The 17,087-nt window shown below is 44.3% G+C and overlaps 1 protein-coding gene across 1 annotated transcript; it reads right to left on the bottom strand.

Moving 5' to 3' along the window:
* Nucleotides 1–605: 605 nt before the first annotated feature.
* On the bottom strand, nucleotides 606–15,419 carry ccdc150 (coiled-coil domain containing 150; the record flags this gene model as incomplete). Its single annotated transcript, XM_084142432.1, has 25 exons — nucleotides 606–956; nucleotides 1,768–1,944; nucleotides 2,522–2,608; nucleotides 2,781–2,912; nucleotides 2,998–3,066; nucleotides 3,454–3,645; nucleotides 3,774–3,900; nucleotides 4,023–4,171; nucleotides 4,281–4,374; nucleotides 6,069–6,238; nucleotides 6,360–6,551; nucleotides 6,658–6,765; nucleotides 9,071–9,154; nucleotides 9,311–9,403; nucleotides 9,562–9,630; nucleotides 9,776–9,953; nucleotides 10,062–10,186; nucleotides 10,274–10,381; nucleotides 12,941–13,033; nucleotides 13,739–13,782; nucleotides 13,936–14,065; nucleotides 14,153–14,269; nucleotides 14,423–14,491; nucleotides 14,660–14,838; nucleotides 15,008–15,419. 25 exons carry the CDS (start codon nucleotides 15,417–15,419, stop codon nucleotides 786–788), a joined length of 3,369 nt encoding a protein of 1,122 aa, XP_083998558.1. The 3' UTR covers nucleotides 606–785.
* Between the last annotated feature and the right edge of the window lie 1,668 nt (nucleotides 15,420–17,087).

Raw genomic sequence — 17,087 nt, 5'->3', positions numbered from 1 at the left:
GGATGGCGCCATGTACCATCAAATCTTGGGTGAGAACCTCCTTCCTTCAGCCAGGGCATTGAAAATGGGTCGTGGATGGGTATTCCAGCATGACAATGACCCAAACCACACGGCCAAGGCGACAAAGGAGTGGCTCAAGAAGAAGCACATTAAGGTCCTGGAGTGGCCTAGCCAGTCTCCAGACCTTAATCCCATAGAAAATCTGTGGAGGGAGCTGAAGGTTCGAGTTGCCAAACATCAGCCTCGAAACCTTAATGACTTGGAGAAGATCTGCAAAGAGGAGTGGGACAAAATCCCTCCTGAGATGTGTGCAAACCTGGTGGCCAACTACAAGAAACGTGTGACCTCTGTGATTGCCAACAAGGGTTTTGCCACCAAGTACTAAGTCATGTTTTGCAGAGGGGTCAAATACTTATTTCCCTCATTAAAATGCTAATCAATTTATAACATTTTTGACATGCGTTTTTCTGGATTTTTCTGTTGTTATTCTGTCTCTCACTGTTCAAATCAACCTACCATTAAAATTATAGACTGATCACGTCTTTGTCAGTGGGCAAACTTACAAAATCAGCAGGGGATCAAATACTTTTTTCCCCTCACTGTATATGTGGCTGTTATCTCATACATGTGGCTGCTACTGCTCTCTCATATTTCTTGGTGTTCAATGTTTTGGATAAATAAATGGGATCACTGTGTGAGGGGCTGGTTTCTCGATGTGCCTTGGTCCAGTGCTTGTGTGTGTGTATGCACTATACAGTATGCGTGTCTTGTTGTGTGTGTATGCACTATACAGTATGCGTGTCTTGTTGTGTGTGTCCGTGTGTTAACACATGTGTCCCACCAGGTTTGTATCCACTTGCAATGCGAGCCAGCTCTCTCTTGGTCTCCCAGCGTTGCATGGTGGCTCTCCATCTCTCCCACTCTGGAGGTTCTGGAAGCCTGCTATCACACCGAGTCTGGAACATGACAAGAATAAAATTGAGAACTTATAGAGAGTCTACGTCCGGAACCACTCTCATCCCCTTTTCAGGTACACATCCCCATAGCCGTTGGGTAACCGTCTGTAAGACAACACCACTCTCTTTGACAAGACACAGAATTAAACCCATTGAGACAAACACCTCAGGCCATTTTCATAAAGTGTCTGATAAAGTTATTTGGATCATAGAACTGGTGTTAAAATTCCCACCAAGTGCTTTCAATAAGGTGTGTGCTTACAAAAATACTCAGGGCAAAGTCGTGGCCATAATTCAAAAATATTAAATTGGATGGTTCAAACCCTGATGATATGTTTTTCCAGCTATAGTTCTGCACGTCTTTGTTAACTTTGGTGGAGGGCTTTAAATCTCCACTACAATGAGAATTTTTTTTAAATTAGAAATCTCCTTCCCTGAAAAATTTGAATAGTCTGTGCCTGCAACCAATAAAATTCTCAGCTCGATAGTGCTTTTAGAGCTAAGAGGTTTTCTCAGAGGGTGTGAGGACTTAAATATTTGATAAGTTAATGAATAGCTGTAATTCTTACTCCTACGGATTGGACAATTCTCTGAATTTCTCAGGCAGTTAAGACATACTTTTCACTCAGTGATTTTAGCACTCCCTAGCATCCTAGAGTCTCTTTCATTGAGTTTAATGGAGTCACTTTGGGAGAACTGTGTTAAAGAGGTACCATTGAAACACCAAACAAAGAATGCATAGAAGCTGAGAGGACTGCAGACTCATGGCATTATTAGTGAGAGTTGATGAAGTGATATGAGAGAAAAGCACCTTTCTGTTGCGTTTGCATGATGAACTGTGTGCACCCCCTTTACTGCTCCCCGGGGTATGGTGTCCATTCTCTTGTGGTTCCTCGTCCCCCATAGACCTGTTTGGCTCTCCATCACTCTTCAGGCTGTCAAACTTGGACCGGAACCAACTGTGAGCTTCCTCTAGGTTCTCTGATATCTGATTGTGTGGACAAGCATAATGTCAGGAGAATTCCAATTCAGTTCAACTTTACTAACCCGTCAGGGGCTATTTAGGTGCACACGGTTAACAGGCAACAGACTGGGAGATACAGAGTGAGATAATTAATGACCAAGCAAGAGAAGATAAGGGAGCAGAACAAATAAGATTGTCTTGACTTCGGGTGGTGGAGGGAGTCTTACCTGCTGTGACTCCGGGTGGTGGAGGGAGTCTTACCTGCTGTGACTCCGGGTGGTGGAGGGAGTCTTACCTGCTGTGACTTTGGGTGGAGGAGGGAGTCTTACCTGCTGTGACTCCGGGTGGCGGAGGGAGTCTTACCTGCTGTGACTCCGGGTGGCGGAGGGAGTCTTACCTGCTGTGACTCCGGGTGGTGGAGGGAGTCTTACCTGCTGTGACTTCGGGTGGTGGAGGGAGTCTTACCTGCTGTGACTCCGGGTGGCGGAGGGAGTCTTACCTGCTGTGACTCCGGGTGGTGGAGGGAGTCTTAACTGCTGTGACTCCGGGTGGTGGAGGGAGTCTTACCTGCTGTGACTCCGGGTGGCGGAGGGAGTCTTACCTGCTGTGACTCCAGGCTGACCTCTTTCATTTTCTGCTCTGTCTCGTCTTTGGCCTCCTGCAGCTTTTTGATGCTCTCCTCCAGCCTCTGCTAGGACAAACAAATACAGAAACACACATATGCAGACTTTAAAACAAACATGTCTGACTCAATACGCCGTCAAAGTCAAGAAGTAAAGGAGATTAAATTAAGCCATTTAAAAACATTGAGTTAAGCGAGGCTAGCTTATGACAAACGGAGATACGTAACCCCTGCTAACCTGACACTTGTCTTGCATGACGTGTCTCAGTTCCCTCTCAGCCTCTAGCTCTCCCTCCTGGCTGGAGGACAGGCGCCGTAGCTCCCGCTGGAGGGATAAGGTCTCGGACCGGAACTGCTGGATCAACTCACTCTGGAAACAGACAGGACAATGGTGACTGATGTATGCCATCCTGTAAACATCCACAGGTGTATAAAGTGTGTGTGAGGTGTCCTACCTGCTCATAGTTCTTCTTCTGATACTGATCCTTCAAGGTCTTGAGGCTCTTTAGTTCTCCCTCCATGTCCTGAGAGCAGAGGGAGGAGAACATGAGTGACAAAAAGAGGACATCATCTGGATTAGCAGGTGCTTGTCCACAAAATGGCACCAACAGACACGGCCACCCTGTTTCTAGCTCCTAGCTAACTTTGCATTATTTTTTATTATTTTGTGTGTGTGTTAATTCTTACATTATTTGCTCAGAACATTTCTAGTTAGACATTTCAAGATTTATTGTAGTCTTTTTATTATTTGTATTATTATTATTATTATTATTTGTGTACTTGTTTGACATTTTACTGCATTGTTAGGAGCTAGTAACATAAGCATTTCGCTGCACCCGCTATAACATCTGCAAAAATGTGTATGCGACCAATACACTTTGATTTGATATAGTAGACAGCACTGTAGATACTTTTATTTTCTGAGAGTTGCCCAGAGTGGCTCTATTATCCAGGTGTTGCTTGAGCTGCGTCTTCTGATCTCTGAGACGGGCTTTCTGATTGGACACCACTTTCTCCAACTCAGTCGTCTTCTCCCGCAGCTCCAGATTGGCCCTGGAGAGGTCACCTGACCTAGATGACAAGTCCTCAAGAGCCTTTCTCAACTGAAGAGAGAGACACAAACAGAAGGGAAAGAGAGTAATAAAGAGGGATGAGGAAAGAGGCAGGGTGATATTTAGAGTTCTGACTGATGATGGACAGAAGCAATGGAGTGTGTGAGAGAGTGCAGTACCTCTGAGATTTCTCTCTGTGACAACCTCTTCAATGAGTCCCTCTCTTTCCTCATCTGAAGCTTCATAGATTCCAGATGCTCTGACCATCGACCAATCTCTGCCCTGGCCTCAGCCAGCTCCGCCTCTCTGATACACATGCAAAATGTAGACATGAATGTCACATTCATGCAAAGTAACCATGTACGCTTTCACATATTAAACCACACTAAAATAAACTCCCACTATCCACATTAGTCCCAGTTAGTTACCTCTGTGTGTTGGTGCTCTGGTGTTGGTCTCTGGCTCCGTCCAGGTTGGACTGCAGAGTGCTGTTGGCCAACACAGCCTGCTCTAAACTTTGGGCTAGTTTCTTGTTGTCCTGCCTTGCCACATCCAGGGCCTTACGCAAGGGCTCCAGCTAGACAATCAAACATATCTTTGTAAACTACTATTACTACTAAAAGCTAAAAGCTGTTTGTGGGTATATGCGTGAATGTGTGTTTATAACTCATTAATGAAGTAGTTACCATTTTGTTTTTCTTGGCATTAGTTGTTGCCATGATATCTTGGAGCTTCTCCACCTCTGCCTGTAGCCTCTGAATCTCTCTCTGACCCTGCAGTCTGGCAAACACATGGGTTGCTCAAACATACACCCACATACAGTTGAAGTCGGAAGTTTACATATACCTTAGCCAAATACATTTAAACTCAGTTTTTCACAATTCCTGACATTTAATCCTAGTAAAATTTCCCTGCCTTAGGTCAGTTAGGATCACCACTTTCTTTTAAGAATTTGAAATGTCAGAATAATAGTAGAGAGAATGATTTATTTCAGCTTTTATTTCTTTCATCACATTCCCAGTGGGTCAGAAGTTTACATACACTCAATTAGTATTTGGTAGCATTGCCTTTAAATAGTTTAACTTGGGTCAAACGTTTCAGGTAGCCTTCCACAAGCTTCCCACAATAAACCCATTCCTCCTGATAGAGCTGGTGTAACTGAGTCAGGTTTGTAGGCCTCCTTGCTCGCACACATGCTTTTTCAGTTCTGCCCACACATTTTCTATAGGATTGAGGTCAGGGCTTTGTGATGGCCACTCCAATACCTTGACTTGGTTGTCCTTAAGCCATTTTGCCACAACTTTGGAAGTATGCTTGGGGTCATTGTCCATTTGGAAGATCCATTTGCGACCAAGCTTTAACTTCCTGACTGATGTCTTCGAGATGTTGCTTCAATATATCCACATAATTTTCCTTCCTCATGATGCCATCTATTTTGTGAAGTGCACCAGTCCCTCCTGCAGCAAAGCACCCCCACAGCATGATGCTACCACCCCCGTGCTTCACGGTTGGGATGGTGTTCTTCGGCTTGCAAGCTACTCCCTTTTTCCTCCAAACATAACAATGGTCATTATGGCCAAACCGTTCTATTTTTGTTTCATCAGACCAGAGGACATTTCCCCAAAAAGTACGATCTTTGTCCCAATGTGCAGTTGCAAACCGTAGTCTGGCTTTTTTATGGCGGTTTTGGAGCAGTGGCTTCTTCCTTGCTGAGCGGCCTTTCAGGTTATGTCGATATAGGACTCATTTTACTATGGATATAGATACTTTTGTACCCGTTTCCTCCAGCATCTTCACAAGGTCCTTTGCTGTTGTTCTGGGATTGATTTGCACTTTTCGCACCAAAGTACGTTCATCTCTAGGAGACAGAACGCGTCTCCTTCCTGAGCGGTATGACGGATGCGTGGTCCCATGGTGTTTATACTTGCGTACTATTGTTTGTACAGATGAACGTGGTACCTTAAGGCGTTTGGAAATTGCTCCCAAGGATGAACCAGACTTGTGGATGTCTACAATTGTTTTTCTGAGGTTTTGGCTGATTTCTTTTGATTTTCCCATGATGTCAAGCAAAGATGCACTACATTTGAAGGTAGGCCTTGAAATACATCCACAGGTACACCTCCAATTGACTCAAATGATGTCAATTAGCCTATCAGAAGCTTCTAAAGCCATGACATCATTTTCTGGAATTTTCCAAGCTGTTTAAAGGCACAGTCAACTTAGTGTATGTAAACTTCTGACCCACTGGAATTGTGATACAGTGAATTATAAGTTAAATAATCTGTCTGTAAACAATTGTTGGAAAAATTGCTTGTGTCATGCACAAACTAGATGTCCTAACCGACTTGCCAAAACTATAGTTTGTTAACAATACATTTGTGGAGTGGTTGACTAACGGGTTTTAATGACTCCAACCTAAGTGTATGTAAACTTCCGACTTCAACTGTACATGCACAACACAGACACACACCTACCTGTCTCTCCTGAGTAAGGCCAGCTCCTGCTCTCGTCTCCCCAGCTCCTTCTGTACCGTCTCAGTGTTGTGTTGCAGACGGGAGTGGGAGGCCAAAACGTTCTCCAGGGTCTGAGCCACACTGCCCCCACCCTGACGAGACACACCCAGCCAGCCCTCCAGCTCACACAGCTACAGGACAAACACACAGAGCAGAATCAGGTGGGTTTGTGCTGGGCTGGAACAAAAGCCTGCAGACACCCTGTAGCTCTCCAGGACCCAGGTTGGGTAACCATTTTACTAGCCCTCTGACCTTGTCCCTGTGCTGCTCCTGCAGTTTGTCCAGTTGTCCCCTCAGGGCCTGGCTGTCCCTCAGAGCCTCGTCTCTGGCTGCCACCGCCGACGCCACCTCCCACTCCTTCACCTGGACTGCAGCCTGGGCCTGTCTGAGCTGAGCCTCCAGTTTAAGACAGGTTGTCTTCGGGGTGCTAATTTCAGAGCTGACCTGTATGGGAGTAGACAGGTGTATGTTAGGGAGTCGCCTTGTTTTTGACATATGAACACATTACTACATTACCACATGAATACATTACTACCATGAGTGTGTGTACCTGTGTGTACTTGTTCACAAACACAGAGCTCAGCTTGCATTGTTGGACACTTTCTACATGGTTGTCCCTTAAAGCTTGCAGCTCCTCCTGAAGTTGATCTACCCTGGTCTGGTTGAGAGGAAGAGCATTAGGAGGAAATACACTTCAACATGAGGATACATGAACACACACATACAGTGGGGAAAAAAAGTATTTAGTCAGCCACTATTTGTGCAAGTTCTCCCACTTAAAAATATGAGAGAGGCCTGTAATTTTCATCATAGGTACATGTCAACTATGAAAGACAAATTGAGAAAAAAAAATCCAGAAAATCACATTGTAGGATTTTTAATGAATTTATTTGCAAATGATGGTGGAAAATAAGTATTTGGTCACCTACAAACAAGCAAGATTTCTGGCTCTCACATACCTGTAACTTCTTCGTTAAGAGGCTCCTCTGTCCTCCACTCGTTACCTGTATTAATGGCATCTGTTTGAACTTGTTATCAGTATAAAAGACACCTGTCCACAACCTCAAACAGTCACACTCCAAACTCCACTATGGCCAAGACCAAAGAGCTGACAAAGGACACCAGAAACAAAATTGTAGACCTGCACCAGGCTGGGAAGACTGAATCTGCAATAGGTAAGCAGCTTGGTTTGAAGAAATCAACTGTGGGAGCAATTATTAGGAAATGGAAGACATACAAGACCACTGATAATCTCCCTCGATCTGGGGCTCCACGCAAGATCTCACCCCGTAGGGTCAAAATTATCACAAGAACGGTGAGCAAAAATCCCAGAACCACACGGGGGGACCTAGTGAATGACCTGCAGAGAGCTGGGACCAAAGTAACAAAGCCTACCATCAGTAACACACTACGCCGCCAGGGACTCAAATCCTGCAGTGCAAGACGTGTCCGCCTGCTTAAGCCAGTACATGTCCAGGCCTGTCTGAAGTTTGCTAGAGTGCATTTGGATGATCCAGAAGAGGATTGGGAGAATGTCATATGGTCAGATGAAACCAAAATATAACTTTTTGGTAAAAACTCAACTCGTCGTGTTTGGAGGACAAAGAATGCTGAGTTGCATCCAAATAACACCATACCTACTGTGAAGTATGGGGGTGGAAACATCATGCTTTGGGGCTGTTTTTCTGCAAAGGGACCAGGACGACTGATCCGTGTAAAGGAACGAATGAATGGGGCCATGTATCGTGAGATTTTGAGTGAAAACCTCCTTCCATCAGCAAGGGCATTGAAGATGAAACATGGCTGGGTCTTTCAGCATGACAATGATCCCAAACACACCGCCCGGGCAATGAAGGAGTGGCTTCGTAAGAAGCATTTCAAGGTCCTGGAGTGGCCTAGCCAGTCTCCTGATCTCAACCCCATAGAAAATCTTTGGAGGGAGTTGAAAGTCTGTGTTGCCCAGCGACAGCCCCAAAACATCACTGCTCTAGAGGAGATCTGCATGGAGGAATGGGCCAAAATACCAGCAACAGTGTGTGAAAACCTTGTGAAGACTTACAGAAAACGTTTGACCTGTGTCATTGCCAACAAAGGGTATATAACAAAGTATTGAGAAACTTTTGTTATTGACCAAATACTTATTTTCCACCATAATTTGCAAATAAATTCATTAAAAATCCTACAATGTGATTTTCTGGATTTTTTTTTCTCATTTTGTCTGTCATAGTTGACGTGTACCTATGATGAAAATTACAGGCCTCTCTCATCTTTTTAAGTGGGAGAACTTGCACAATTGGTGGCTGACTAAATACTTTTTTTCCCCACTGTATTAAGAGGTATGGCCGGTGTGTTTTAGTCAGTGGTGTATACTTTAAAGTACTATTTAAGTCATTTTTGGGGGTATCTGTACTTTACTATTTCTATTTTTGACTACTTTTCCTCCACTACATTCCTAAAGAAAATAATGTACTTTTTACTCCATTCATTTTCCCTGACACGCAAAAGTACTCGTTACATTTTGAATGCTTAGCAGGACAGGAAAATGGTCCAATTCATGCACTTATCAAGAGAACATCCCTGGTCATCCCTACTGCCTCTGATCTCGCGGACTCACTAAACATACATGCTTTGTTTGTAAATTATGTCTGAGTGTTGAAGTGTGCCCCTGGCTATCCGTAAATTTAAAAAAACAAGAAAACCGTACCGTCGGGTTTGCTTAATATAAGGAATTTGAAAATATTTATGCTTTTACTTTTGATACTGAAATATATTTGAGCAATTACATTTGCTATTGATACTTAGTATATTTAAAATCAAATACTTTTAGACTTCTACTCCAGTAGTATTTTACTGGGTGACTTTCACTTTTACTTGAGTCATTTTCTATTAAGGTATCTTTACTTTTACTCAAGTATGACAATTGGGTACTTTTTCCACCACTGGTTTTAGTGTAAACTCCTTACCTGTAGCTTCCCTTTCTCATAGGCCAGGTTGTTCTTACTGTCCGTCAACTCCTTCAGCATCTGTTCCACCTGCTGCTGAGCATTCTGGGTAAAGAGGACACCACGCGTTGAGAGTTAACGTTCAGGATGGAGAAAGAAAATAATGGAGAAAGTATGTTACATACAAACACACATTCACTATGGATGGACAGATTTAAAGTGATGTGACGCCAATCTCTAGATACTGAATGAATCTCTCACCTGCTGATGCTCCATGGCAGCCAGCTTTCCCATGAGCCTCCTGTTCTCTTCCTCCTGCTTCTGCAAGGTGGAGCTCAGAGTGCCTGCCTCTAGCTGTCAATCACACAGGATGCAAAGTGGACAGTTAAGGAAGCTATGGTCGGATTCGGACAAGAAGTGTGTTCACTGTGAATGCGGCGGTCCTTTACATACAGGTCTGAGATCAGTCAATCGCTGTCAGCGATCATCAGAGATCATTGGCAGTACAGTACCTTGACTTTAGTGAGTTGTGTTTCCAAAGCACTCCTCTCACCCTCTAGCTTGGTGACCACAATGCACATCTATGACCCAAAGACAGAGAGATAGGGGCATAACATTTAAGGACATCCACAGACACTATAAAAAGAGACAATGCAAAGCACAGTTAAGCTTTAACAACCTTGTACTCTTAGGCTATGTATTTTCTAAGTGAGATGGCAGCTGCACCTCAGTCTTTGCACTGTCCCTGTCTGTCCTCACAACCTCCCTTTCCTTTACAGCAGAGTTCAGATCCCCCCGCAGCCTCTCAATGGTACACTCCAACAGCTCCCGCTGAGTGACAACTGTCTCTTGGGCAACCGTGGAACTCTGCAGAAGTTGGGCATGGTCAACCTTCAGAGTCTCCCTGTGGAGCAGAAAGACAGGGGCTGTTGTTGGTGGATGTGTGTGGCTAGCATTATCATTGAGATCCTATTCATGCCTATGAGTATTAGCAGTTAGCTTTAGCACCCACAGTTCCATCTGCAATTTAACTTTAGCTGATAGCGCCCCCTGCAGTTCTGCCTGGATGTTGCGTCTGGCTGCATCCAGCAGGAGGTCTTGCTCCTGCAGCTGCTTGGCCACACGACTCCTCTCTGCCTGAGAGAGACACAGGAACAGAATAACATGTAGCCTGTACTAGTGTGTGTGTGTGTGTGTGTGTGTGAAGAGGGCTAGAGGCAGTACCTTAATGCTAGCCTGGTGTTCAGTCTGTAGCTTGGATTTCTCCACAGTAAGAGAACGTAGGGCAGAACTCAACTCAGAGCACTGACTATCCAACTGGTTGTTAAACGCCTGTGACAGGGAATGAGAGAGCAAAATGTCACCATTTATTCCTGAGATCTATACATGATTAAGTGGCGTGGTAGAATTACAACATTATGTTGATCACATTACTTTTATATTATAATGTATTTCTATACATTAGTACTTTCACAATGTCTGTTCTTCCGAGAGGAGCCTCTGAGGCTTAACGCTGCAGTATATTTACGATGGCTTGGTGATAAGACAACATTCCAATCCATGAGTAGTGTCTGCGTGAAATGCTGGTCTGTCTGCCAGGGTGAGGAGAACCCTCCCTCCAGGTTATTAACGAACACTGGACTGCCAGGGTGAGGAGAACCCTCCCTCCAGGTTATTAACCAACACTGGACTGCCAGGGTGAGGAGAACCCTCCCTCCAGGTTATTAACGAACACTGGACTGCCAGGGTGAGGAGAACCCTCCCTCCAGGTTATTAACGAACACTGGACTGCCAGGGTGAGGAGAACCCTCCCTCCAGGTTATTAACCAACACTGGACTGCCAGGGTGAGGAGAACCCTCCCTCCAGGTTATTAACCAACACTGGACTGCCAGGGTGAGGAGAACCCTCCCTCCAGGTTATTAACCAACACTGGACTGCCAGGGTGAGGAGAACCCTCCCTCCAGGTTATTAACCAACACTGGACTGCCAGGGTGAGGAGAACCCTCCCTCCAGGTTATTAACCAACACTGGACTGCCAGGGTGAGGAGAACCCTCCCTCCAGGCTATTAACCAACACTGGACTTCATCAATTCAGGGAAGGACCTAGTGTCCCATGCTGCATTAGTATTTCTGTATAAACAAGTAGTAAATGACCTATAGACAGATATTTGGCGCCATGTAAATCTCGCTATCTGTTGCATGAGAGCACAATGTACCTTTGTATAATTTCACAAATCTGTTCTATGTCACGAGGACTCAGAAAGACTATAAAGAGTTGTAACCTAACCCTGCTTATTTGGGCCTTAACTCTACACCATTGGGTGACCGTTAACGCTCCATTACTGCAGTAATTATTAATAAAGTTTGATGGTTTTGAAGAAATCTAAAAGTCTCTCCTTTGATTAGACTAATTACCACGACAGTGGTAAACACATGGTCTTAGAAATATACAGCAATCTATTGTTAAATAAATAAGCGATAGTCAACGAGGGGCTACGCATTCTATGGAAAATAATGAACGACGTGGAAGGTGTGTTCACAGAGTTGCATTATTTTCCAGAGAATGCATAGAGTCCCAAGTTGATTATCCCTTTTATACCATGGCTATAATTTACCACATTACTGCTAGAAATGTGTTAATTTGCCAGTAGAAATGTGTTCAACATCCACTGAAATAGCTAGAAAGTTTACTAGATAGCTATAGTAGTTGCCATGGTAACCAAACAGACTTGCTAGTTTAGCTAGCTAACCAAACCATCAGTCCTAGATTGCCATTATGAAAATCGGATTCAACAACGCCAATAATGTTTTCAATTCGACTTTTGCTTTCAAAAGCAGCTCAAACATAGAACATGTAAGAATGAACTACAGCCATTGAATTCTACCGTGCAAATATACTGTGCGTTATTGGGAAATAATGCACGCTCTAGAATGCCCTTCAAGCCAATAAGAAATAAGTATTCAACAATTGGAGGAGAGATTGACTTCGTCACTACTTGTATTTGTGAGAGGTATTGACATGTTGAATGCACCGAGCTGTCTGTTTGAACTACTGGCACACAGCTCGGACGCCCATGCATACCCCACAAGACATGCCACCAGAGGCCAGAACAGACTATGGGAGGTGCACAGTACTACATAGAGCCATGACTACATGGAACTCTATTCCACATCAAGTAACTCATGCAAGCAGTCAAATTTGATTTAAAAAACAGATAAAAATATACCTTATTGAACAGCGGGGACTGTGAAGCAACACAAACATAGGCACAGACACATGCATACAAACACATGATAACATACACACTATACACACGTACACATGGATTTTGTGTTGTAGATATGTGGTAGTAGAGTAGGGGCCTGAGGGCGCACACTTAATATGTTGTGAAATCTGTTGTGAATGTATTGTAATGTTTTTAAAAATGTATAACTGCCTTAATTTTGCTGGACCCCAGGAAGAGTGGCTGCTGCCAAGGGGATCCATAATAAATACAAATACAAATAATTGTCACGCCCTGACTCAGGGGACTCGTATATGTTGAGTCAGGGTGTGTATATTCTGTGTGTGTATATTCTATGGTTGTCATTCTAGTATGTTTAGATCTATGTTGGCCGGTGTGGTTCCCAATCAGAGGCAGCTGTCGCTCGTTGTCTCTGATTGGGGATCATACTTAGGCAGCCTATTGGCACTGTTGAGTTGTGGGATCTTGTTCCGGTTAAGGTTTGTTGTGCGTCTACCTTAGGACTTCACGTTTCGTTTCTTGTTTATTAAGTTGAATAAACATGTACGCATATCACGCTGCGCCTTGGTCTGACCCGTCATTGAACGAACGTGACAATAATGGTCTTTAATGTATAGTATGTATATTCTGAGGTGGGCCACTGACTTGGACTTTGTCAGCTGCAGTCCTCAGATCTCCTCCATCTCTCAGTAACCTGCTGTTCTCTTGCTGCTGCCTCTGCAGGGCTAGCCGTGCACTCTGCATACACAATACACACTAATTAACACGCACTCTGCATACACAATACACACTAATTAACACGCACTCTGCATACACAATACACACTAATTAACACTACACAATACACACTAATTAACACGCACTCTGCATACACAATACACACTAATTAACACGCACTCTGCATACACAATACACACTAATTAACACGCACTCTGCATACACAATACACACTAATTAACACGCACTCTGCATACACAATACACACTAATTAACACGCACTCTGCATACACAATAAACACTAATTAACACGCACTCTGCATACACAACACACACTAATTAACACGCACTCTGCATACACAATACACACTAATTAACACGCACTCTGCATACACAATACACACTAATTAACACGCACTCTGCATACACAATACACACTAATTAACACGCACTCTGCATACACAATACACACGAATTAACACGCACTCTGCATACACAATACACACTAATTAACACACACTCTGCATACACAATACACACTAATTAACACGCACTCTGCATACACAATACACACGAATTAACACGCACTCTGCATACACAATACACACGAATTAACACACACTCTGCATACACAATACACATTCCGGTACACACACTCAACACAGTTGATTGATATCACAGGGTTATAGAGGAGCAATACTAGAGGAACAAAGTGCTGGCACTTACTTTTAGTTCACCTGTCAACTCCAAAACAAGGGAATCTTTCACCTCTGTAAATGGATGAAGAGATCAACCATTTCATTGTCCATATGAAATCTATGTGATTCAGGAACACTAACACATCAAATAATGGGACCACACTGTACAGCAGAATATGAAAACATCCTGAGAAACTTAAACTCCCACAATGCAGTGTTGCTGACCTGCCTGCCCTTTGAGCTGCTCACACTGCTCCTGCAGCCTGTGGCCTCTGTCCTTCTCCTCTTGTAGTCTCTGTCTGGTGGCCTGTCCATCAGAACGCAGGGCATGGCAGTCTGCCTGCACTATCTGGGCCTGGGGTCAGAGAGGGACAGGATATCAATGGTTCTGTTTTCTTTCTCTCTTTTTTCCTCAACTTGTATTACTTCACACCTACTCTACCTGTCTTCTCTCCATCTCCACCACTATCTCCATCTCCTCCACCCTCTGAAGTAGTGCACTGTGGGATTTCTCGTTCTCAAAAGACCGAGCAGACTCCTGGGACATCTGATCCTTCAGCTAAAAAAAGTTAGGGGTCATTAGAGTTGAAGGGCTGTTTTGTTTAGGTAAACAGGTAGATCAAAAGTAATGTACTCCCTTCTCTGTCAGATGGCCCATGTGACATCCCCTACTCCACCACCTTGTCCCATGATGCCCCTACAGTGACCGCACCTGCAGCAGCTTCTCACTCATTTGGACTTTGACCACCTTCAGCTCCTCTGCAGCCAGAGCCACATCCATCTGCAACAACAGTACCAGAACTTATAGGGTTATTATCTAAATATCAGAAAATGGCTATATTTGCCATATACTCATCATCAGGGTTGTATTAGTAAATAAAAGGTGGGTAAACTCTGACATAAAGACTGTGTGTGTTGATGAGAGATGGGATGTGGTGGGTCCGTGTACCTTTGAGGTGGTGGCGACCTCCAGGGCCTCCCCCAGTCTCTGCACCTCCCCCCGGGACTCATCCCGGTCCAGGCAGGCCTGGCGGAGCAGGTCCCTCAGCCGCATCACTTCCCTTCTGGAGACCCGCTGCTCCTCATCACTCTCCTGCTGCAGCGCAGACAGCTGCTCCTTCAGACGGGCTGCACAGGCAGACAGAGGGACAGATGTGGATAGGAAATAAGAGACAGACTGATCGAGCCAGAAAGGGACAGACTGGTGTTGACAAGCCATTAGCAAAAGAGAAACTTACAGACTTCCCTAATGTGTTTATTGTGACATTGTTTTGATTCAGGTTGTCAAAGCCATTACCTGAGTGTGAGGGATCCAGGTCTCTCTCAGTCTCCAAGCGAAAGGTGGTGAGCTTGAGGGTCTGTAGGAGGCTTTCCATGCGACATACCCTGCTCACTAGCCCATCACACTGGCGCCACAGTAGCCCTTCTCCTCCGGGCTCTCTTAGGGCACGGTGCATCTTCAGGGGGCTAATGGGACGCTGGATGGTGTCCCTCTCCACGGGCTCCAGGAGCTGCTCTCTAGACACTCCCAGACTGCCCATATCTCTGATTAGAGCCTCTGCCTGCTCCTCTGCCACCAAGAGGCGCTGGTGTAGCAGGGACAACGCCTCTGGGGCAGTGGCCCCTGCACTCAGGGGCTGGATTACTGAGCGGGACATTACTGATGAGCGGAAGGGGGTAGAGAACGGCCACAACATCAAGATGCGCATATGATGTCCACATGTTCGATGACGAACATCTTTACTTTAGTAAAATGCATATGATAGTGATAGTTTGACAAGTAGGTAAACAAATTCGATGGCTTGTTAAGGTATAGAACTAACGTAGTTAGCGTGCTTGCTAACAAACATCAAGTTGGCAGTATCAAGCCAGAATCAATCGTCCCGTCCGTGCAACATTTGAACCGACGTCGATAGTAGCTAAATCACAGTAATGACCGTATTGGCTAAAGCTAGTCGCAAGCTAACGTTAACATTAGCTTAAGTCTAAAAATGAGCCCAGCAACCGCAAAACGACCTAATGTGAAAACCAACACATGCACCACAATTCAGTAATATAAAAGCCTAAAATATGTATCAAAACAGTCCTGATCGCAGAGAACACTACTTACCAGAAATCGCCCGCAGCTACTTCCTGCACTTGTTTCTATAGCGACGCGTCTTCACAGCTTCCTCTCATATCAACAGCCCTCGGACACCGCCTCATAAAATCACAAAGGCCACAGCTGGCGGACTGGCGCAAATTGCAACTGCCTCGCGTTGGGGCGTATTCATTAAGGAAACCGTTTAAGAACCAATTTTATTTATTTAACCTTTATTTAACCAGGTAGGCCGGTTGAGAACAAGTTCTCATTTACAACTGCGACCTGGGCCAAGATAAAGCAAAACAAACGTTAGTTAACATAGAGAAACTATGTTTTATGGGACAAATTCAGGTAGGCCCCTCCCCGTTTCGTTCCGTTTGATAAATGTTTTGCAACAGAATCGGCGTAATGAATACGCCCTAGTTTATCACCAGTTAAAAATGGCGGGAGGCCTTTATTTCGTGTGAGAATTTATCCCTTCTTTTCAGTTCAAGGGGCCTGCCATAATTAAACTTATAAGGATTTGCAAAAGCAGCAGCAAACATAACATTCTCATAATGCAATGTGTGTACCTACAGTATACATGGTGTAATAGTGCACTGGTTGCTTTTGTTGTGTGAACATAGTGATGAATAGACTGAACACTGATTTATGGATATACACTACAGTTCAAAAGTTTGGGGTCACTTCGAAATGTTCTTGCTTTCAAAAGAAAAGCAATTTTTTTGTCCATTAAAATAACATCAACTTGATCAGAAATACAGTGTAGACATGTAAATGGCTATTGTAGCTGGAAACGGCAGATTTTTTATGGAATATCTACATAGGCATACAGAGGCCCATTATCAGCAACCATCAGTCCTGTGTTCCAATGGCCTAGAAGGTCAGCATCCCAGAGTCACCTCTTCACTGTTGACGTTGAGACTGGTTTTGCGGGTACTATTTAATGAAGCCGCCAGTTGAGGACCTGTGAGGCGTCTGTTTCTCAAACTACACACTCAAATGTATTTGTCCTCTTGCTCAGTTGTGCGCCGGGGCCTCCCACTCCTCTTTCTATTCTGGTTAGAGCCAGTTTGCGCTGTTCTGTGAAGGGAGTAGTACACAGCATTGTACGAGATCTTCAGTTTCTTGGCAATTTCTCACATGGAATAGCCTTCATTTCTCAGAACAAGAATAGACTGACGAGTTTCAGAAGAAAGTTATTTGTTTCTGGCCATTTTGAGCTTGTAATCGAACCCACAATTGCTGATGCTCCAGATACTTATTTAATCAATACAACAGTTTCAGCTGTGCT

The sequence above is a fragment of the Coregonus lavaretus genome, assembly GCF_964263955.1.
Source record: "Coregonus lavaretus genome assembly, chromosome: 26".
In the NCBI taxonomy this organism is placed as follows: Eukaryota; Metazoa; Chordata; class Actinopteri; order Salmoniformes; family Salmonidae; genus Coregonus; species Coregonus lavaretus.
This window is presented reverse-complemented; position numbering and strand designations above follow the sequence as displayed.